Genomic DNA, 22,250 nt, shown 5'->3' with positions numbered 1-22,250 from the left:
GGGTGTGTAAGTGCTGTTAAAGGGCTGTACAACACCCCAGGTGTATATGGGGTGTGTAAAGGATTGTGTAAGGGATGTGTAAGGGTGTGGGAGGTGTGTAAAACACCCCAGGGGTGCAAGGAGCATGTAAGGGCTGTACGACAGCCCAGGTGTGTAAGGGCTCTGAAATGGGTGTGCAATGCCCCAGGGGTGTAAGGAGTGTGTAAGGGATTGTGTAAAGGCTGTGCAAGGGCTGTGAAATGGGTGTACAACACCTCAGGGGTGCCCAGGCGTGTGTAAAGGGTGTGTAAGGGATGTGCAAGGGCTGTGAAATGGGGGTATAATACCCCTGGGGTGTGTAAGGGATGTGTAACACCCAGGCGTGTAAAGAGTGTGTAACACCCAGGTGTGTAGGGAGTGTGTAAGGAGTGTATAAAGGGTGTTAAGGGGAGTGTAAGTGCTGTGTAAGGGCTGTGTAATGGGTGTGCAACACCCAGGGGTGCCCAGGGGGGTGTGAGGGGTGTGTAAGGGCTGTACAACACCCCAGGTGTGTAAGGGGTGTGAAAGGACTGTGAAAGGGGAGCGTAAGGGCTGTGTAATGGGTGTACAATGCTCCAAGGGTGTAAGGCGTGTGTAAAGGGTGTGTAAGGTGTGTACAACACTCCAGGGATGCCCAGGGGTGTGTGAGAGCTTTACAACACTCTGCCCCCTGTGCAAGGGGTGTGTAAGTGTTGTATAAAGGCTGTATACAATACCTCAGGGGTGTAAGTGCTGTGAAAGGGCTGTACAACACCCCAGGTGTGTAAGGGACTGTGTGAGGGTTGTGTAAGGGGTGTTTTAATGGGTGTGCAATACCCAGGGGTGTAAGGGGTGTGTAAGGCCTGTGTAAGGGCTGTGAAATGGGTGTACAATGCCCCAGGGGTATAAAGGGTGTGTAAGGGATTGTGTAAGGGGTGTGTAAGGTGTGTATAAGGTGTGTACAACACTCCAGGGGTGCACAGGGGTGTGTAAGGGGTGTGAAAAGGCTGTACAATACCCCAGGGGTGTGTAAGAGGTGTGTAAGGTGTGTGTAAGCGCTGTCTAAGGGCTGCACAATAACCCAGGAGTGCAAGGGGTGTGTAAGGGCTGTGTTAGGGGTGTGTAAGGGCTGTACAACACTCTAGATGTGTAAGGGCTGTGACATAGGTATACAATACCCCAGGTGTACAAGAGGTGTGTAAGGTGTGTGTAATGGGTGTACAATACCCCAGGTGTGCCCCAGGGTGTGTAAAGGGTGTGTAAGTGCTGTGTAAGAGCTGTACAACACCCCAGGTTTGTAAGGGTTGTGTAAGGGGTGTGCAACACTCTTGCCCCCTGTGTAAGGGTTTTTGTAAGGTGTGTACAACACTCCAGGGATGCCCCAGGGGTGTGAAAAGGCTGTACAATACCCCAGGTGTGTAAGGAGTTTGTAAGGGGCATGTAAGGGCTGTGTAAGTGTGTACAACACTCCAGGGATGCCCAGGGGTGTGAAAGGGCTGTACAATACCCCAGGTGTGTAAGAGTTTGTAAGGGGCGTGTAAGGGCTGTACAATCCCCCTGGTCTGTAAGAGGTGTGTAAGGGATTGTGTAAGGGATGTGTAAGGTGTGTACAACACTCCAGGGATGCCCAGGGGTGTGTAAGGGGTGTGTAAAGGCTGTACAATACCCGAGGTGTACAAGAGCTGTGTAAGGGGTGTGTAAGTGCTGTGACAGGGCTGCACAACACCCCAGGGGTGTAAGGAGTTTGTAAGGGGTGTGTAAGGGCTGTACAATACCTCTGGTCTGTAAGGGGTGTGTAAGGGATGTGTAAGGTGTGTACAACACTCTAGGGGTGTGTAAGAGCTGTACAGCACCCCAGGGGTGTTAAGGGGTTTGTAACGGCTGTGAAATGCGCGTACAACACCCCAGGTGTGTGAGTGGTGAGAGGAGTTGGCGAGAGGCGTGCAAGGGCTGTGTAAGGGCTGTGTAAGGGCTGTGTAAGGGCTGTGTAAGGGCTGCACAACACCCCAGGGGGTAAGGGGCGTGTAGAGTGTGTGAAAGGGCTCTATGACACTCCAGATGTACAAGGTTTGTGTAACGCTTGTGCAAGCCTGGTGCAGCACCCCAGGTGTGCAAGGGTTGTGTAACAGGTGTGTAAGAACTGTGTAAGGGGCATGTAAGGGGCGTGTAAGGGACGTGCAAGGGCTGTGTGATGGGTGTGCAAGGATTGTGTCTCTACAACACCCCAGTGGTGCCCAGGGTGTGTGCAAGGTGTGCAAGGGCAGTACAACACACCAGGTGTGTAAGGAGTGTGTAAAGGCTGTGCAAGGGATTGTGTAAGAGCTGTGTAAGGCCTGTGCAAACACCCCGTGTGTAAGGGGTGTGTCCGAACACCGCGGGGTGCTAGGGGTGTGCAATGGGGAATGTAAAAGGTGTGCAAGGAACGTGAGGTCTGCACACCGACCCAGGGGCGTATCTGTAAAGCACCTCAGGGGTGCACAGGGGCGTGCAAGGAGCGTGTAAGGGCTGTGCAAGGCCTGCGTCACAGCCCAGAGGTGCCTGGGGGCGCGAGGGTTGTGAAATGTTTGTGCAAAGGGGTGTGCAGGGATTGTGTAAGGGCTGTGTAAGAGTTGTGTGAGGGTTGTGTAAGGGCTGTGCAAGAGTTGTGTCTGTACAACACCACAGAGGGGCTCAGTGGTGTGCAAGGGGTGTGTAACGCTTGTGGAAGGGCTGAGCAGCACGACAGAGGTGGCCAGGATTGTGCAAGGGTATGCAAGGAGTGTGTAAGGGGTGTGTGAGGAGTGTGTAAAGGGTGCATAAGGGTTGTGCAGTGACTGTGTGAGAGGTGTGTCAGGAGTGTGTAAAGGGTATGTAAGGCATGCGTAAGGAGTGTGTAAGAGGTGTGTAAGGAGTGTGCAAGGTGTGTGTAAGGAGTGTGCAGTGAGTGTGTGAGTGGTGTGTAAGAGGTGTGTAAGGAGTGTACAACACCCCAGGTGTGTAAGGGGAGTGTAAGGAGTGTGCAGTGACTGTGTAAGGGCTGTGCAATGGGTGTGTAAAGGATGTGTAAGGGGTGTGCAAGAAGTGTGTAAGGGCTGTGTAAAGGGGTGTGTAAGGAGTGTACAACAGTCCCAGATGTGTAAGGGAGGTGTAAAGAGTGTGGTGAGTGTGTAAGGGGTGTGCAAAGAGTGGTGTAAATGGTGTTTAAAGGGTGTGCAAGGGCTGTGTAAGGGGTGCGTAAAGGTTCTGTAAGGGGTGTGTAAGAAGTGCGCGGTGGCTTTTGTAAGGGATGTGTAAAGGGCGTGGAAGGGTTGTGTCAGGGCTGTGTAAAGGCTGTGCAAGGGGCGTGCAATGAGCGTGCAAGGCTGGCACAACAGCCCTGAGCTGGGCCTGGCTCTCGGGGTGCCCCAGGATCCGGGATGGGAAATCCGGGATTGGGGGGTCCGGGGTCGGGGGCAGCCGGGTTTGGGGTTCCCGGCAGTGTGGGATGGGGGGTCCCAGGCGTCCGAGATTGGGGTATCCGGGCGTTGGATTTGGGGTCCCGGGTTCCCAGCATGGGCGGAGCTCAGGTGTGGCCAGATTTGGGGGATCCCAGGTGTTTGGGATTTGGGGATCCCAGGTGTTGGGATTTGGGGTCCCAGGTGTTTGGGATTTGGGGGTCCCAGGTGTTTGGGATTTGGGGATCCCAGGTGTTGGGATTTGGGGTCCCAGGTGTTTGGGATTTGGGGTCCCAGGTGTTTGGGATTTGGGGATCCCAGGTTGTTGGGGATTTGGGGATCCCAGGTGTTTGGATTGGGGGGATCCAGGTGTTGAGGCTTGGGGGGCCTCTGGATTTTGGGGGACTCAAACATCCATCAAGGTGTCAGGTACCATGGATTTGGGGTCCCGGGTGTTTGGGTTTTGGGGATCCCAGGTGTTGGGATTGGGGGGTCCCAGGTGTTTGGGATTGGGGGGTCCCAGGTGTTTGGGATTGGGGGATCCCAGGAGTTTGGGATTGGGGATCCCAGGTGTTTGGGACTGGGATACTGGTGTGGAGGCCTGGGGGGTGTCCGAATTTTTTGGGGACCCAACATCCATCCAAGGTGTCAGGTACCACGGATTTGGGGTCCCAGGTGTTTGGGATTTGGGGTCCCAGGTGTTTGGGATTTGGGGATCCAGGTGTTGGGATTGGGGGGGATCCAGGTGTTTGGGATTGGGGGATCCCAGGTGTTTGTGATTGGGGGATCCCAGGTGTTTGGGATTTGGGGTCCCAGGTGTTGGGATTGGGGGGATCCCAGGTGTTTGGGATTGGGAGGATCCAGGTGTTGAGGCTTGGGGGGGCCTCTGGATTTTGGGGGACTCGAACATCCATCCGAGGTGTCAGGTACCATGGATTTGGGGTCCCGGGTGTTTGGGATCTGGGCTCTCAGGTTCCCAGGGTTGGGGGAACTCAGGTGTGTCAGATTTGGGGTCCCAGGTGTTTGGGACTGGGGGATCCCAGGTGTTTGGGATTGTTCCCGATGTCAGGGAATGCGGACCCAGAATTTTGGGGAACTCCAAGCATCCATTGGGGTCCCCGGTTTCGGGGATTTGGGGTCCCCAGTGTCCAGGTATGGGGGGACCTGGGTGTTCAGGATTGGGAATTCCAGTGCCAGGGGGGTGGGATCCCAGGTGTTTGGGATCGGGGGGACCCTGGAGTTTGGGGTCCCAGGTGTCAGGGACTGGGGGAACCCAGGGGAGTCAGGGATCCAGGTGTTTGGGATTGGGGATCCCAGGTGTTTGGGATTGGGATCCCAGGTGTTTGGGTCTCAGGTGTTTGGGGTTGGAGTTTCAGGTATTTGGGATTTGGGAGCTGGGGGCTGCAGGGCTAGGGTGCCCAGGGCCCTGATTTGGGGTTTGGGGTCCAGGTGGTCCCTGCACCCCAAGGGCTGAGCGGGGCACAGAGGTGGGAATGAGGGACCCCATTTGGGGTTCCCTGGCCCTATTTTGGTTCATGGAACCCATCTGGGTTCCCTGACTCCATTTGGGGTTCCAGGGCTGATCCAGGGGGTGCAGCCATTTGGGCTGGCACAGCAGGATTGGATGTTGGGGTACCCGGGTGTTTTGGGGTTACCCGAGTGTTTTGGGGATCCCTGACCCTGTTTCGGGTTCCAGGGCTGATCCGGGGGGCGCTGCCATTCGGGCTGGCGCGCCGGGAACTGGGCCGTGCAAGGGGTACCTGCTGGAGGTGTGGAGTTTTGGGGTACCCCCGGGGGTTTTGGGGTTCCCTGACACCATTTTGGGGTTCCTGACCCATTTTGGGGTTCCAGGGCTGATCCGGGGGGGCGCTGCCGTTCGGGCTGGCGCGCCGGGAGCTGGCGTGCGAGGGGTACCCGCTGGAGCTGCGCTGCCCCGGCAGCGATGTCGTCCTGGTGGCCGACGCCAACTACGGCCGGACCGACGACAAAATCTGCGACGCCGACCCCGGGCAGATGGCGAACGTGCAGTGCTACCCTGCCCCAGGCACAGCCCATCATGGCCCAGAGGTGACACTGGGGGAACCGGGGACACTGGGGACACTGGGGGCACTGGGGATGGTGGGGACACTGGGGACACTGAGGGCACTGGGGACATGGGGACATCAGGGACCCAGGGCAGATGGCGAAAGTGCAGCGCTACCTGCCCCAGGCGCAGCCCATCATGGCCCAGAGGTGACACAGGGACACTGGGGGAATTGGGGGACATTGGGGGACATGGGGACACTGGGGACAGAGGGGGGTATTGGACACATTGCAGGTATTGGGGGCATTGGGGGTATTGGGGACATTGGGGCTGTTGGGGACATTGGGAGAATTGGGGACACTGGAGGGCATTGGGGGACACTGGGGACACTGGGGGCATTGGGGGGACATGGGGACATCAGGGACCCCAGGCAGATGGCGAACGTGCAATGTCACCTGCCCCAGGCCCAGGCCATCATGGCCCAGAGGTGACACTGGGGGACCGGGGACACTGGAGGTATTGGGGGCATTGAGGACACTGGTGACACTGGGGACAGTGGGGACATTGGGGACATTGAGGGCACTGGAGACATTGGGGGTATTGGTGACACTGGGGATACTGGGGACGTTGGGGACATTGGGGACACTGGGGACATTGGGACATTTGGGACATTGAGGGCATTGGAGACATTGGGGGCATTCGTGGCACTCAGGGCAATGTGGTCACTGGGACATTTGGGGACATTGGAGGAATTTGGGATACCAGGGATATTGGGGGGATGGTGACATTGGGGACACTGGGGACATTGGGGACACTGGGGGACATTGGGAAGGTGCAGGAGGTTGGGGACATGGGGACAGGCAGGTGACAGAAACACAGCAATGGGCTTGGGGACATGGGGACAGAGGGACAAGAGGGGACACAGGGACAGGGATGTGCAGGGGAATGAGGACACTGTGGGGACACAGGGACAGGGTGGGGACATGGGGACATTGCGGGGACACGGGGACAGGGTGGGACATGGGGACATTGTGCGGACACAGGGACCTGGCCCTGGCCCTGCACATGATGGCACAGAGGGGACATGGGGGTGACACGGGGGGACACGGGGACGTGCAGGGCACATGGGGACATGTGGAAGGCTGGGGACATTCTGGGGACACAGGGACAGGCACACAGGAGGGTGGGACATGGGGGAGCAGGAACATGCTGGGGACATGGCCCTGTGGTGCCGTGGGGACACCTGGGGACAGTTGGAGGTGTGGAGGTGGCACGGGGGGGGGCACAGGGACACTGAGGGACATGTGGGGCGGGTGGCCCTGGGGACAACACGGGGGTGGCACAGCTTGAGGATGTCCCTGTGTCCCCACGGCGTCCCCCCCACCCCAGGGACGTTGGTGGTGGCACCTGAGTCCTGTGTCCCCAAGTGTCAGGGGCCACACCTGTGCCCTGCCCCATGTCCCCACTGTCCCCACTGTCCCTGTGTCCCTCATGTCCCTAGTCCCATGTCTGTGTGTCCCCACTGTCCTGCTGTCCCTGTCCCCATGTCCCCGCTTGACATCCTCTGTGTCCCCATGTCCCCTCACTGTCCCCATGTCCCCTCAGGTCCCCTGTCCCCCTGTGTCCCCCCAATGTCTCTGTGTCCCTTTGTGTCCTGTGTCCCGCCCGTGTCTCCTCATGTTCTGTGTCCCCCTGTGTCCCCGTGTCCCTATGTCCCCCTGTGTCCCCCCCATGCTGTCCCCTGCTGTTCTCTCATGTCCCCCTGTGACCCCCCACTGTCCCCCAGTGTCCCATGTCCCTGATGTGTCCCCTGTGTCTGTGACATGTCCCCGTGTCCCTGACATGTCCCTGACGTGTCCCTGAGTTCCCACTATCCCGTGTCCCTGCCGTGTCCATGACATGTCCCTGACATGACCCCCCTGTCCCTGACATGTCCCCCCTGTCCCTGCCGTGTCCCCCCTGTCCCTGACATGTCCCCTGTCCCTGTCCATGCTGTGTCCCCATGTCCCCTGTCCCTGATGTGTCCCCATGTCCCCCCGTGTCCCTGCCCTGGCCCTGCCGTGTCCCCCCCATGTTCCCATGTCCCTGCCCTGTCTCTGCTCTGTCCCTGATGTGTCCCAATGTTCCGCCCCGTGTCCCTGACGTGTCCCCGTGTCCCCCTGTGTCCCCATGTCCCCTGTCCCTCACATGTCCCCACGTCCCTGTCCGTGACGTGTCCCCGTGTACCCCCTGTCCCTGCTGTGTCCTCGTGTCCCTGCTATGTCCTCCCATGTCCCTGTGTCCCCTGTCCCTGCCATGTCCCCCATGTCGCTGCCGTGGTCGCTGCCGTGTCGCTGCCATGTCCCTGACGTGTCCCCGTGTCCCCAGGTGCAATAACCGCACTCAGTGCGTGGTGGTCGCCGGCTCTGACGCCTTCCCCGACCCCTGCCCGGGCACCTACAAATACCTGGAGGTGCAGTACGACTGCGTGCCCTACAGTGAGTGCTGCCCCACAGATCCTGCCCCATAGCCCTGCCCCATAGATCCCGTCCTGCCCCATAGATCCCATCCTGCCCCATAGATCCTGACCCACAGCTCCCCAGAGCCACCCCAGGCCCTACAAATACCTGGAGGTGCAGTCCGACTGCGTGCCCTACAGTGAGTGCTGCCCCATGGATCCCATAGATCCCATCCTGCCCCGTAGCTCTGCCCCACAGCTCTGCGCTGTCCTGCCCCACAGCACCCCCAGTCCCTGGCACCTGTAAGTACCTGAAGTGCCACTGGTCCCCCACAGGATTGCTGCCCCACAGCTCTGCCCCATAGCCCTGGCCCATAACCGTGCCCCAATGGCTCTGCTCCATGGCTCTGCCCCACAGCTCTGCCCCATAACCCTGTTCAGTCCCACAGCTGTGGCCCACAGCCCTGCCCTATAGACCCTGCCCCACAGCTCTGCCCCACAGTGCCCCCACAGCCCCACAGCACCCAGAGGTGCACCTGGGGAGTTTCTGCCCCACAGCACCCAAGGGGCCTCACAGTGTCCCAGTGTCCCACCCCACAGCACCCAAGGGACCCCACAGGGACCCCAGAGTGTCCCCATGTCCTGCCCCACAGCACCCATGGGGACCCCACAGGGATCTCACAATGCCCCCATGTCCTAACCCCACAGCACCCATGGAGCCCCATGGAGCCCCCGCAGGGACCCCACAGCCCCCCAGGACCCCCAGTCCCCAACCCTGGAGGCACCTTTGGGGTGTGGGTGGGACTGGAGGGGTCTCAGGAAGCCCCCAGGTGTGTGGGGGAAGTTGTGCCCCCCTGGGTCCCCTCGTGTCGCGTTTGTCCCCCAGGCCGGGCTGTGACCCCCCAGTGGCAGGTGCGGTGACCCCCAGCCCCGGCGGGCTCTGTGTGACCCGGGGGTCCTGGGGGGTTTTGGGGTGACCCCGTCTCTCCCCAGGCGCCGTCGCGGGAACCCCCAGAACCCCCCTGGCCCCTCCCTCATTTGCTTTGCAGCCGCCACCAGAGCCGCCGGAGGGAGCGGCCGGACAGGGCCGGACACGGCACCGGGACACGGCACGGGGACACGGCATGGGCACGGCAGGGACGCGGCAAAAACACAACAAGAACACACCCAAAACATGGCCAGAACCATGCAAAAACACACCCAAAACACACGCAAAAACATGGCAAAAAACATGCAAAAAAACACAGCAAAAACACAGCAGGAACACGGCATAAACACACCAGAACCACAGCAAAATATATGCAAAAACACAGCAAAAACACGTCACGGACACAGCAGAAACACAACAAAACCATGGCAAAAAAACACGGCAAAATCACACCAAAAAACACACCAAAACATGGCAAAAAACACAGCAAAACACAGCACGGACACAGCAAAAACACACCAAAAACACAGCAAAAACATGGCCAGAACCATGCAAAAAACACAGCAAAAACATGGCAAAAACATGCAAAAAATAGTGCAAAACCACGACAGGACACAGCAAAAACACACCAAAAACACAGCAAAAACATGCAAAAAACACGGCAAAAACACACCCAAAGCATGGCAAAAAACATGCAAAAAACCTGGCAAAAACACAGCAGGAACATGGCAAAACTACAGCAAAACCACAGCAAGGACACAGCAGGGACATGGCAGGGACACGGCAAAAACATGGCCACAATCATGCAAAAAACATGACAAAAACAGGGCAGGAACACAGCAAGGGACACGGCAGGGACACGGCAGAAACATGGCCAAAACCATGCAAAAAACATGACAAAACCATGGCAGGAACAGGGCAAAAACCATGACAGGAACAGGGCAAAAACATGGCCTAAACCATGCAAAAAAACACGGCAAAAACAAGGCACGAAAAGGGCAGGAATACGTGAAAAACACAGCAAAAACATGGCAGGAACACAGCAGGAACACACGAAAAACATTAGCAAAGACATACTAAAAACAAGGCCAAAACCATGCAAAAATCACGGTAAAAACATGGGAGGAACACAGCAGGAAGAGGTGAAAAACACAGCAAAGACACGCAAAAAACACATGGAAACCATGGCAAAACTATAGCAGCAACAGGGCAGAAACATGGCCAAAAACATACAAAAATCGTGGCAGGAACATGTGAAAAACACAGCAAAAATCACTCAAAAAACCACATAAAGACCATGGCAAAAACACAGGAAAAACATGGCAGGAACAGGACAGGACACAACGCAAAAACCAATGAAAACATGGCAAAAACATGGTGAAACCATGAAAAACCATGGCAGGAACATGCAAAACCATGGCAAAACAACACCAAAACCATGGCCAAAACCATAGCAAAAACCATGGCAAAACCACGCAAAACCCACACCAAAAATGCACCAAAACCATGGTAAAATTACACCGAAATCATGGCAGGAACACGCAAAAACCACGGCAAAACAACACCCAAAACAAGCAAAACCATGCAAAAACCATGGCATAACCACGCAAAAATCACACCAAAACTAGACTAAAACCACGCAAAAACCACACCATAACCGTGCAAAAACATGCAAAAACACACCAAAAACCAGACCAAAACCACGGCAAAACGACACCAAAAACATGGCTGAAACCACGGCAAAAACCACGGCAAAAATGCATAAACACGCAAAATCCACAGCAAAACCACACCAAAACCACTCAAAATCCACACCAAAAACATGGCCAAAACCACACCTAAACCACCCAAGAACTGCGCTCAAAATGCCCCAAAACCACAGAAGGGAGCACGTGCCAGCCCCAGGGCTGCAGGACCCCCGCCCTCACCTGGACAGGGAACACACCTGGATAAATAAGCACAGCTGGACAGGGAAACACACGTGGACAAATAAACATACCTGGGCAGGGAAACACATCTGGACAGGTAAATACACTTGGGATAGTTAAACACACCTGGGGTGGGTAAACACACTGGACAGGTAACCACACATGGCCAGGTGAACACACCTGGACAGGTAAACACACCTGGGCCAGATAAACATGCCTGGATAAATCAACACAGCTGGGCAGGTAAATACACCTGGGCAGATTATCAGACGTGGGACAGATAAACGCATCTGGATAAATAAACACAGCTGGTCAGGTAAACACATCTGGGTAGGTAAATACGCCTGGGGTGGGTAAACACTGCTGGACAGGTAAACACACCTGGGGCAGATTATCACGCCTGGGGCAGATAAACACACATGGCCAGGTGAAGACATCTGGACAGGTTTAACACATCTGGACAGGTGAACACATCTGGACGGGTTTAACACACATGGCCAGGTGAACACATCTAGACGGGTTTAACACACCTGGGCAGGTAAATGCACCTGGACACACTAAGGACATGGTGAACACCTGAACGTGTGATGTGTGTGCTAAATGCACACCTGGCATGGGTAGAACACACCTGGGCACACTCAGGGCACACCCAGCATGGGTTAAACACACCCGGGCATACTCAGGACACACCCAGCTCACACCTGTACATGCCAATGCAGTCACACACCTGCATGTGCCAGCGCACACCTGGCGTGGGTCGAGGGTCCCTGAACACACTGAGGGTGTGCCAAGGACACAATCAACACCTGGACACACCTGTGCCACGCTAAGCACACCACTGAACACACCCTGAGAGCGCTCTGTGCACACCTGAGCATGCTAAGGACATGCTAAGTGCACACCTTGCACTCTCAAGGCACACCTGGTGTGCAGGACGGTGTGCGTTAAACTCACCTGGGCCAATGGTGAGGGTGGGGACACTCCAGGTGCACACCTGAGCATGTGAAACACACACCTGGTGTGAGAGCAAAGCGAGGGACACACCTGGGCACACCTGGGCACACCTGGGCACATTAACACACACTAATTACTCATTAAGTACAGGCTAATTACACACCAGGCACACATTGATCACACAGCAGGAACACTCAGAGCACAGTCAGGGCACACTCACACTCAGTCTCACACACACACACTCACACACACACACTCACACACTCACACACACATTCACACACACTCACACACTCACACTCAACAGACACACCCTCACACACACTCACACACACACTCGCACACACTCACACTCAGTGCCTACTCACACTCACACACTCACACATTCACACTCACACTCACACACTCACACTCGCACACACTCACACTCACACTCACACACACTCACACACTCACACTCACACTCAGTGCCCACTCACACTCACACACTCACACACACACTCACACACTCGCACACACTCGCCACACTCTCACACACTCACACTCAGTGCCCACTCACACACACACACACTCACACAGTCTCACACTCACACACACTCACACTCAGTGCACACTCACACTCACACTCGCACTCACACTCAGTGCACACTCACACTCACACTCACACACTCAGTGCACACTCACACTCACACACACACACTCACACTCACACACTCAGTGCACATTCACACTCACACACTCAGTGCACACTCACACTCACACTCACACACACTCACACTCAGTGCACACTCACACTCCACACACTCAGTGCACACTCACACTCACACTCCGTCCCTGCCGCTCGGGGGGCGTGTCCATCCGGGGGTGGGGGAGGGGCGGGGCCGCCTCTTTCCTTTGCAGGAGCTGCTGGAGCCCCGCCCCCCCCGCGCCCCTCCCCCATCGCCGTCTCTCTCTGCAGGGCGGGGGGAGGGGCGGGGGGGGGGCAGGAGAGCGGGGGAGGGGAGCCCTGCGACCCCTCGTGTGTCCGTCTGTCTATCTGTCCATTTGTCCATCTGTCCCTGTGTCTGTCTCCGTGTCCCTCTGTCCCCATGTCTGTCTGTCCATCTGTCTGCCCCCGCGTCTATCCCTATGTCCATCTCTGCCTGTGTCCATCTCTGCCTGTGTCCATCTGTCTGTCCCTGTGTCCGTCTGCCCATCCATCACCTCTGTCCATCTTCCCCACCCAGGCCGTCCCCATCCCCCCTTTCCGTGTCCGTCCGTCTGTCCCCTCCACGGCTCCCTCTGTCCCTCCTTCCTTCCCATTGACTTTTCCCCATTTCTGTCCTCTGTCCATCTGTCCCTCTGTCCAGCTTTTTGCCGTCCCTCTGTCCGTCCTCCTGCCCATCCTGATGTCCATCTGTCCATCCACCTCTCCGTCCGTCAGTCCCTCCTGCCGTGTGTCCATCCCTCCATCCTCCCCTCCACGTCCCCCTTGTTCCTCTGTCCATCCCCGTGTCCGTGTGTCCATCCCTGTGTCCGTGTGTCCATTCCCATGTCCATCTGTCCATCTGTCCATGTGTCCATCCCGTGTCCATCTGTCCATCCTGTGTCCGTGTGTCCATTCCCATGTCATCTGTAGATCCCATGTCCATCTGTCCATGTCTCCATATGTCCATCTGTCCATCCTGTGTCCATGTGTCCATCCCCATGTCTATCCCGTGTCCACGTGTCCATCTTGTGTCTGTCCGTCCATCCCATGTCCATTTGTCCGTGTGTCCGTCCTGTGCCCATCTGTCCATCCCATGTCCATCCTTGTGTCCACGTGTCCATCCTGATGTCCATCCTATGTTCATGTGTCTGTCCCATGTCCATCTGTCCATCCCTGTGTCCATCCTTGTGTCTGTGTGTCCATCCTCATATCCACCCCCTTGTCCATCTCATATCCCTCTGTCCATCCCATGTCCATCTGTCCATGGGTCCATCTGTCCATGTGTCCATCCCATGTCCGTGTGTCCATCCTGTGTCCGTGTGTCCATCTGTCTGTGTGTCCATCCCTGTGTCCGCGTGTCCATCCTGTGTCCGTCCCGTGTCCATCCTGTGTCCATGTGTCCATCTGTCTGTGTGTCCATCCCGTGTCCGTGTGTCCGTCCCGTGTCCATCCTGTGTCCGTGTGTCCATCTGTCTGTGTGTCCGTCCCATGCCCGTGTGTCCGTCCCCTGTCTATCCCGTGTCCATGTGTCCATCTGTCCATCTATCCTTGTGTCCCTGTGTCCATCCCTGTGTCCATCCTCTGTCCATCTGTCCCCGTGTCCGTGTGTCCATCCCGTGTCCCTGTGTCCGTGTGTCCATCTGTCCCCATGCCCGTGTGTCCATCCCGTGTCCGTGTGTCCATCCCAATGTCCATTGGTCCATCTGTCCATCCCCGTGTCCGTGTGTCCGTCCCGTGTCCGTGTGTCCGTGTGTCCATCTGTCCCCGTGTCCGTGTGTCCATCCCTGTGTCCGTGTGTCCATCTGTCCCCGTGTCCGTGTGTCCGTGTGTGGGTCCTGCTCCCCCCGCAGGGTTTGGGGGTTCCCGGGGGGTTTCGGGGTCCCCCCGGGCTGGGGGGGCCGGAGCCGTTTAATCTCTCTTCTCTTTGTCTCCTCTCTCGCCCCCCCCCCCCCGCCCTCCCCCTCCCCTCCCCCCCCCCCCGCCCGTGTGACCCCGCACCCCTCCCCCCCCCCGCACCCCGCCCCTCCCCCCCCCCGCTCTCTCCCGCCTTTTCTTCCGGTGCTAAAAATAGAAGTGGAACAAAAAGGTAACACGGACCCCCCGCTCCGGCCCCCCCGAACACCCCCAAACCCTCCTGACCCCCAAAACCCCATCCCGACCCCCCCAGAGACCGCCAACCCCTCCTGAGCCCTCCCGACCCCCCCTCGACCCCCCAAAACCCTCCTGATCCCCCCAGACCCCCCCAAAACTTCCCGCGCCCCCCAACCCATCCCAAACCCCGCCCCCAACCCCACCCCCCACCCCTGAACCCCCAAACCCCTCCCAGACCCCCCCAGGCCCCCCCTGCCCCCCCTTGTTCCTGCACCCCAAATACCCTCCCGAACCCCTCCCCCCCTCCAGAGTGACCCCAAATCCTCACCCCCCCCGCCCCCGCTGACCCCGCCCCCCAAATCCTGCCCATCCCCCAATCCCCTCCCCCACCCCAAATCCTGACCCCCCCCACCCTGAAATCCCTCTGCCCCCCCACCAATTCCTCCCGCCCCCCCTCCCCCATCCCCTGAACCCCCAAATCCTCCCCCCCTTTCCCCTCCCCCCTTCCCCCCTTTCCCCCCCCCCAGGTCGCCAACACAGGGGGGGGTCATTGCCCCCCCGTAATTAACTCTCATTAATTTGGGGGCACCCCCAGACCCCCCATCCCCTCGGGGGTCCCCGGGACCCCCCAAAGTGCCCCGAGCCCCCCCAGGACCCCCAAACCTTGGGACCCCCCCCCCGAGTTTGGGGGGGCCCCACCCGAGTTTGGGGGGGCCCCACCCGAGTTTGGGGGGGCCCCACCCCCCATCAGGTCACCCCCCAAAATGGGGGGAGAGGGGCAGCCCTGGGACCTCCCCGGTCCCTCTGAACCCCCCCAAATCAAAGAGCTCCCCAAAAATAAACCCCAAAATTCAACCCAAAAATAAATAACTCCAAAAATAATCCTCCAAAATAATCCCGAGGGACAGCTCGGGGGGGCTGGGGCCGTGCTGGGGTCAGCAAAGGTCAGGCGGGGTCAGTTTGGGTCACTCAGGGTCACTCAGGGGTCAGTCAGGGTCAGGCGGGGTCAGTTTGGGTCAGTCAGGGTCACTCAGGGGTCAGTCAGGGTCAGTCGGGGTCAGTTTGGGTCACTCAGGGTCACTCAGGGGTCACTCAGGGTCAGTCGGGGTCAGTTTGGGTCACTCAGGGTCACTCAGGGGTCAGTCAGGGTCAGTCGGGGTCAGTTTGGGTCACTCAGGGGTCAATCAGGGGTCAGTCACGGTCAGTCGGGGTCAGTTTGGGTCAGTCAGGGTCACTCAGGGGTCAGTCGGGGTCAATCAGGGTCAGTTTGGGGTCGGGGTGCAGCTGTGGATCAGGGAGGGCGAGTTTGGGTCGGTTTGGGTCTATCTCAAAAACTGTTTGAGATAGTTGGGGTCAGCTGGGGTCACTCAGGGGTCAGTTTGGGGCAGTCAGGGTCAGTTGGGGTCAGCCAAGGTCAGCTGAGGTCACTCAGGGTCCATTTGGGTCAGTTTGGGGTCAGTTTTGGGTTGGTGAGCAGCCGTGGGTCAGTGCGGGTCATTTGGGGTCAGTAAAGGTCAATTGGGGTCACTTGGGGTCAGTTTGGTCACTCAGGGTCACTTGGGGTGAGTTTGGGGCAGTTGAGGTCAGTTTGGGGCAGTTTGGGTCACTCAGGGTCAGTTTGGATCAGTTTGGATCATTTGGGATAATTGGGGTCAGTTGGGGTCACTCAGGGTCAGTTCAGGGTCACTCAGGGGTCACTCAGGGTCAGTTCAGGGTCACTCAGGGTCACTCAGCAGTCAGTTCAGGGTCACTCAGGGGTCACTCAGGGTCACTCAGGGGTCACTCAGAGGTCATTCCGGGGTCACTCCGGGGTCACAGCCAGGGCGTCGCCCCCGTGTCCGTCAGTCCGTCCGTGCGGGAAGGAGGGGGGGGCGGGGCGGGGCGGTGTCCGGGGAGGGCGTGGCAGGGGAGGGGCGGGGCCAGCGGGCAGGAGGGGGCGGGGGCGGGGGCGGGGCCGCGGCTTCTTCCCACAGGTGCCGGAGCGGGGGGCGGGGCCTAACGTGTCTCTCTCCTCCTCCTCCTCCCGCAGGGCCCGGCCACGCCCCCCCGGACCGCGGGGCCCCCCCGAGCCTGTGAGTCTCCCCTCCCCCACCCTCCCGGGGACCCCCGAACACCCCAAAAATCCCTGGGGGAAAAGGGGGGGCTGCGGCACGGCCGGGCGGCACACCTGGACACAGCTGGATCCGTGTGTGCACCTGGATGGGCACAGTTGGACACAGCTGGATCCGTGGGCACACCTGGATGGGCTCACCTGGATTTGTGTGCACACCTGGGCACAGCTGGATCCTGGGTGCACCTGGATGGGCACATCTTGATGGGCGCAGCTGAATCCTGGGCACACCTGTGTCCTTGTGCACACCTGGGCTCACCTGGGCCGTGCACACCTGGGCACACCTGGATCCGTGTGCACACCTGGATGGGCTCACCTGGATGGGCTCACCTGGATCCTTGTGCACACCTGGATGGGCTCACCTAGATCCTGTGCACACCTGGATCCTGGGCTCACCTGGATGGGCTCACCTGGATGGGCTCACCTGGATGGGCTCACCTGGGCTCACCTGGATCCTTGTGCACACCTGGATCCTGGGCTCACCTGGATGGGCTCACCTGGATGGGCTCACCTGGATGGGCACACCTGTGAACACCTGTGCCTTGTGCACACCTGGATCCTTGTGCACACCTGGGATGTGCACACCTGGGCACACCTGGATGGGCTCACCTGGATCCTGGGTGCACTTGGATGGGCTCACCTGGGCTGTGCACACCTGGGCACACCTGGATCTGTGTGCACACCTGTGCACACCTGGCATGTGCTCGCCTGGATCCTTGTGCATACCCAGGCTGTGCACACCTGGGCACGCCTCTGAACACCTGTGCCTTGTGCACACCTGGATCCTTGTGCACACCTGGGATGTGCACACCTGGGGCCTGTGTGCTCCCAGTCCTCGTGCACACCTGAGCTGTGCACACCTGGGGCTGTGCACACCTGTGCACACCTGGGGCTGTGCGCTCACAGGTGCCTGTGCACACCTGGATCCATCTGCACGTCCAGGTGTGCCCCCTGCACACGCAGCCCCCGCGGCCCCCTGCACACGCGTGTGCGTCGGGGCACAGGTGGGGCAGCACACGCACCTGGGTAGGTGTGACAGGGACATGCACCTGGGCAGGTGTATCAATGACACACAGCTGGCCAGGTGTGACAGGGACACACCTGTGTGAACACAAACACTCAGGAAGATGTGACAGGGACACAGTGACACAGCTGGCCAGGTGTGACAGGGACACACCTGGGCAGATTTAACAATGACACACACCTGGACAGGTGAGACAGTGACACACACCTGTGTGAGCACAAACACTCAGGAAGGTGTGACAGTGACACACACCTGGGCGGGTGTGACAGTGACACACACCTGTGTGAGCACAAACACTCAGGAAGGTGTGACAGTAACACACCTGGGCGGGTGTGACAGTGACACATACCTGGGCAGGTGTGACAGTGACACACACCTGGGCAGGTGTAACAATGACACGCACCTGGGCAGGTGTGACAGTGACACTCACATGTGAGCTTGCACAGGTAACGGCCACAGGTGTGAACACAGAGTGACCCAGGTGTGGCAGCTCTTGCACATCTGAGTGTGCAAATGTGCTGCTGCCTGAGCACACCTGAGCACACTTGGGCACACACCTGTGCTCACACCTGGGCTCACACCTGTGCTCACACCTGAGCACACACCCTCACAACCCACTGTGCAAACACACGGCCAGGTGAACACGTGCCCACATGCGTGTGCAAATGGGCTCACACAGGTGTGTGTGTGGCTGCACAGGTGTGCACAGGTGTGGGCACCCCTAGAACGGAGGGAGGTGTGCTCACACCTGTTCACATGTGCACACGTGAACACACCTGTGCTCATCTGCGCACACCTGTGCACAGACCTGTTCTCACACCTGTGTGCACACCTGTGCTCAGCTTTTCACAGCTTTGTACACCTGGGCTCACACTTGTGCACACACCTGTGTCACACCTGTGCACACCTGTGTGCTTACACTTCTGTGCTCACACCTGTGTCACACCTATGTCACACCTGTGCTCACACTTCTGTGCTCACACCTGTGCTCACATATTTGCACACACCTGTGTCACACCTGTGCTCAGCTTTGCACACCTGTGCTCACATCTGTGCACACCTGTATGCTTACACCTGAGCTCACACCTGTACACACCAGCACACATATTTGCACACCTGTGCACACATATTTGCAAACCTGCTCACACCTGTGCTCACCTGTGCCGCCCCGCACACGCGTGTCTGTCCCGGCCCCTCCCCCTCGTGCCGCGCCCCGGGCGGGGGGCGGGGCCAGGCTTAGGGGGCGTGGCCAGGCTGAGGGGGCGGGGCCAGGGTGGCACTGGGGGGGGTCCCAGCCTGGCCCCGTCCCCAGGGGAGCCCCAACCCCCCCCCGCGCAGAGACCCCCGTGGGGGCGGGGCTTTGGGGGCGGGGTTTGGGTATTTGGGGGCGGGGTCTCTGCTCCGGGGGTCCCCCCGTGTCCCCTCCCCGTGTCCCCCCCCCGTGTCCCCGTTCTCTCCCGCAGCTCTAACCCCCCCGTTTCTCTCCCCCAGCCTCTCTGCAGCGCCAGCGGACACCGGGACCACGCGCGACCCCCGAACCCCCCCAGCCCCCCAAAACCGGGGGGGTCCCCCCAAAACCCCCCCCAGCACCGGGGGGACCCCCCCGAGACCCCCCCCGCCAACCCTCCCCGTGTTTCGGTCGCGCTCGATCGTCCCTGGCTGTGGGCCCGGGGGGGGAGGAGAGGAGCCCCCCCATTTAGAGCGCCCCCATTTAGGGCCCCCCATTTAGGCCCCCCCCCCGATTTGACCCCCTCCCGTTTTAGGGCTCCTCCCCCAAGCAGAGCTGCCCCGCCCCCCTCAGGGTGACCCCCCCATTAAAGGGGTCCCGGGTTGGCGGGGGGGGCTCGGCGCCCCCTTGTCGCCATTGCCGGGGACAGTCGGGGTGTCCCCCTCTCCCAATACCCCCCCATTCTGTCCCGTCCCCTCTGTCCCCTCCCCCGATAAGGGACCCCCCCCTCCCCCCCTCCCACCCCCCCCCCGTCCCGCTCCCTCCCCCGGGTCCCCAAAATCCCCCGGGGTTGGGGTCCCCCCCCAGCCCCCCCCGTGGGACCCCCCAGTCGCTGATGGAACGCTTCTCTTTTCTCTCCTCTTCTCGCTGTGTCCCCATCCCCGTGTCCCCCCCCGTGTCCCCATCCCCCTCTGTCCCCCCACTGTCACCCCCTCTGTCCCCCATTGTCCCCCGTGTCCCCATGTCTGTCCCCTCCCCGTGTCCCCCGCCCGTGTCCCCATCCCCCTCTGTCCCCTCACTGACACCCCCCCATTGCCACCCCTCCATTGTCCCCCCCCCATTGCCACCGCCTCATTGTCCCTCTGTCCCTCATTGCCCCCCGTGTCCCCTGGTCGGTCTGTCCCCTCCCCGTGTCCCCATCCTCCTTCTGTCCCCTCACTGCCACCTCCCTATTGCCACCACCTCCATTGCCAACCCCTCGCTGTCCCTCTGTCCCCCATGGCCCCCAATGTCCTCGTGTCTGTCCCCTCCCGTGTCCCTGTGTGCCTCCACGCCTGTCACCGTGTCCGTCTGTCCCCTGTCCCCTGTGTCCATCCCTGTCCCCGTGTCTGTCCCCTCTTCCATCCATCCATCCATCTGTCCCCCTGTGTCCCGGTCTGTCCCCGTGACCGCCATCCACCCGTGTCCCCCGTCTGTCCGTGTCTGTCGCTCCGTCCCTGTGTCTGTCCCCCGTCCATCCATCTCCGTGTCCGTGTGTCTGTCCCCATCCCCGTCCTCCTGTCCCCCCTCCCTCCCTGTGTCTGTCCCCGTGCCCATTCCCCTGTCCCTCCTCCATCCCTGTGTCCGTGTGTCTGTCCCCGTGTCCATCCATCCTCTGTCCCCTCCCGTGTCCCTCATCCCTCTCCGTGGCCCGCTGCCTGTCCCACAAACCACCCGTGTCTCCCCGTCTGTCCCTTCCTGTGTCCCTCCCCGTGTCCCTCTGTCCCTCCTCGTATCTCCCTGTCTGTCCTTCCTCATGTCCCTCTTTCTGTCCCACCCTCCCCCTGTCCCCCTGTCTGTCCCACCCTCTCCGTGTCCCCATGTCCCTCCCTCCCTCCCCGTGTCTCCTCGTGTTCCCCGTCCCTCCCGCTGTCCCTCCCCGTGTCCTTTTGTGTCCCCATGTCCCTTCCCACGTCCCCCTGTCCCTCCCCGTTTCCCCCCGTCCGCCTGTCTGTCCGTCCCTCCCCCCCTCCCCGTGTCCCCCTGTGTCCCTATGTCCCTTACCATGTCCCTCCCCGTTTCCGTCCCCGTGTCCCCTGTCCATCCCTCCCCGTCCGTCCCCGTGTCCCCCTGTCTGTCCCCTGTCCCCCCGTCCCTCCCCGTGTCCCCCTGTCTGTCCCCTGTCCCCCCGTCCCTCCCCGTGTCCCTCCCGCAGTTTTCGTCTGCCCGGGCGTGCCCCAGCGCGTGGGTCCGGCGCTGTCCACGCACGAGTCGCCGCACCAGGCGGGCGGCTGGTGCCGGGACCCGCTGCAGTCGGGGGACCGGCTCTACGTGCTGCCGTGGGTGCCGTACCGCACGGACACGCTCACCGAGTACGCGTCCTGGGCCGACCTGGTGGGCGCCCGGCCCGCGGCCACGCACCGGCTCCCGCACCGCGCCGACGGCACCGGCTTCGTGGTGTACGACGGCGCCGTGTTCTACAACAAGGAGCGCACCCGCAGCATCGTCAAGTACGACCTGCGCACCCGCATCAAGAGCGGCGAGACCGTGGTGGGCGCCGCCAACTATCACGACACGTCGCCCTATCGCTGGGGCGGCAAGACCGACATCGACCTGGCCGTGGACGAGGAGGGGCTCTGGGTCATCTACGCCACCGAGGGCAACGGCGGGCGCCTGGTGGTGAGCCAGCTGAACCCCTACACGCTGCGCCTGGAGGGCACCTGGGAGACCGGCTATGCCAAGCGGGCGGCCTCGGACGCCTTCATGGCCTGCGGGGTGCTCTACGTGGTGCGCAGCGTTTACCTGGACGACGACACGGAGCACCTGGGCAACGCCCTGGTTTACGCCTTCGACACGCGGCGCGGGCGCGGCTCGGCGCTGGCGCTGCCCTTCCCCAACCCGTACCAGTTCGTGGCCTCGGTGGGCTACAACCCCCGCGACAACCAGCTGTACGTGTGGAACAACCACTTCCTGCTGCGCTACGGCCTCGACTTCGCGCCCCTCGACGGCGACGGTCAGCGGGGAGGGGGGATTTGGGGTGGGGGACGCGGGGATTTGGGGTGAGGCCGGGGGGCTGGGGGAGAGGTGCAGAGATGCCTTGGGGGGAGTGCCCGCGGCCGGGAGGAGCCCTGGGGGTCCCGGTTTGCTGTGAGGGGTGGGCATTGGAGGTGCTGGTTTATTTTTGGGGGAGCCCTGGTGGTCCCGGTTTGCTGTAGGGAGAGCCCTGGGTGTCCTGGTTTGATTTGTGAGAGGAGCCCTGGGGGTCCCAATTTATTTTGGGAGAGAGAGAGCCCTGGGGGTCCTGGTTTAATTTGGGGAGAACCCTGGGGGTCCTGATTTATTTTTTGGGGAGCCTTGGGGGTCCCGGTTTAGTTTTGGGGGAGCCCTGGGGGTCCTGGTTTAATTTGGCAGGAACATTGAGGGTCCTGGTTTATTCTGAGGGGAGCCCTGGGATCCTGGTTTATTTTGGGGGTGCAGCCCCAAATATCTGAGGAGAGTCCTGGGAGTCCA

At 59.9% G+C, this 22,250-nt stretch overlaps 1 protein-coding gene across 1 annotated transcript in view; it reads left to right on the top strand.

Moving 5' to 3' along the window:
* LOC134432996 (adhesion G protein-coupled receptor L1-like) overlaps positions 1 to 22,250 on the top strand; it is a 33,906-nt gene that overhangs the window by 3,054 nt on the left and 8,602 nt on the right. Inside the window, exons 3-9 of the mRNA XM_063181872.1 lie at positions 5,107 to 5,128; positions 5,285 to 5,419; positions 5,864 to 5,920; positions 7,801 to 7,910; positions 14,440 to 14,454; positions 20,956 to 21,753; positions 21,956 to 21,975. Coding sequence (XP_063037942.1) covers positions 5,107 to 5,128; positions 5,285 to 5,419; positions 5,864 to 5,920; positions 7,801 to 7,910; positions 14,440 to 14,454; positions 20,956 to 21,753; positions 21,956 to 21,975 — 1,157 coding nt within the window. The remainder of the gene's footprint in view (positions 1 to 5,106; positions 5,129 to 5,284; positions 5,420 to 5,863; positions 5,921 to 7,800; positions 7,911 to 14,439; positions 14,455 to 20,955; positions 21,754 to 21,955; positions 21,976 to 22,250) is intronic.

The sequence above is a fragment of the Melospiza melodia genome (genome assembly GCF_035770615.1).
Source record: "Melospiza melodia melodia isolate bMelMel2 chromosome 17 unlocalized genomic scaffold, bMelMel2.pri SUPER_17_unloc_1, whole genome shotgun sequence".
Classification (NCBI taxonomy): Eukaryota; Metazoa; Chordata; class Aves; order Passeriformes; family Passerellidae; genus Melospiza; species Melospiza melodia.
Note: the sequence above shows the minus strand (reverse complement) of the source record. Positions and strands in the feature narration are given on the sequence as shown.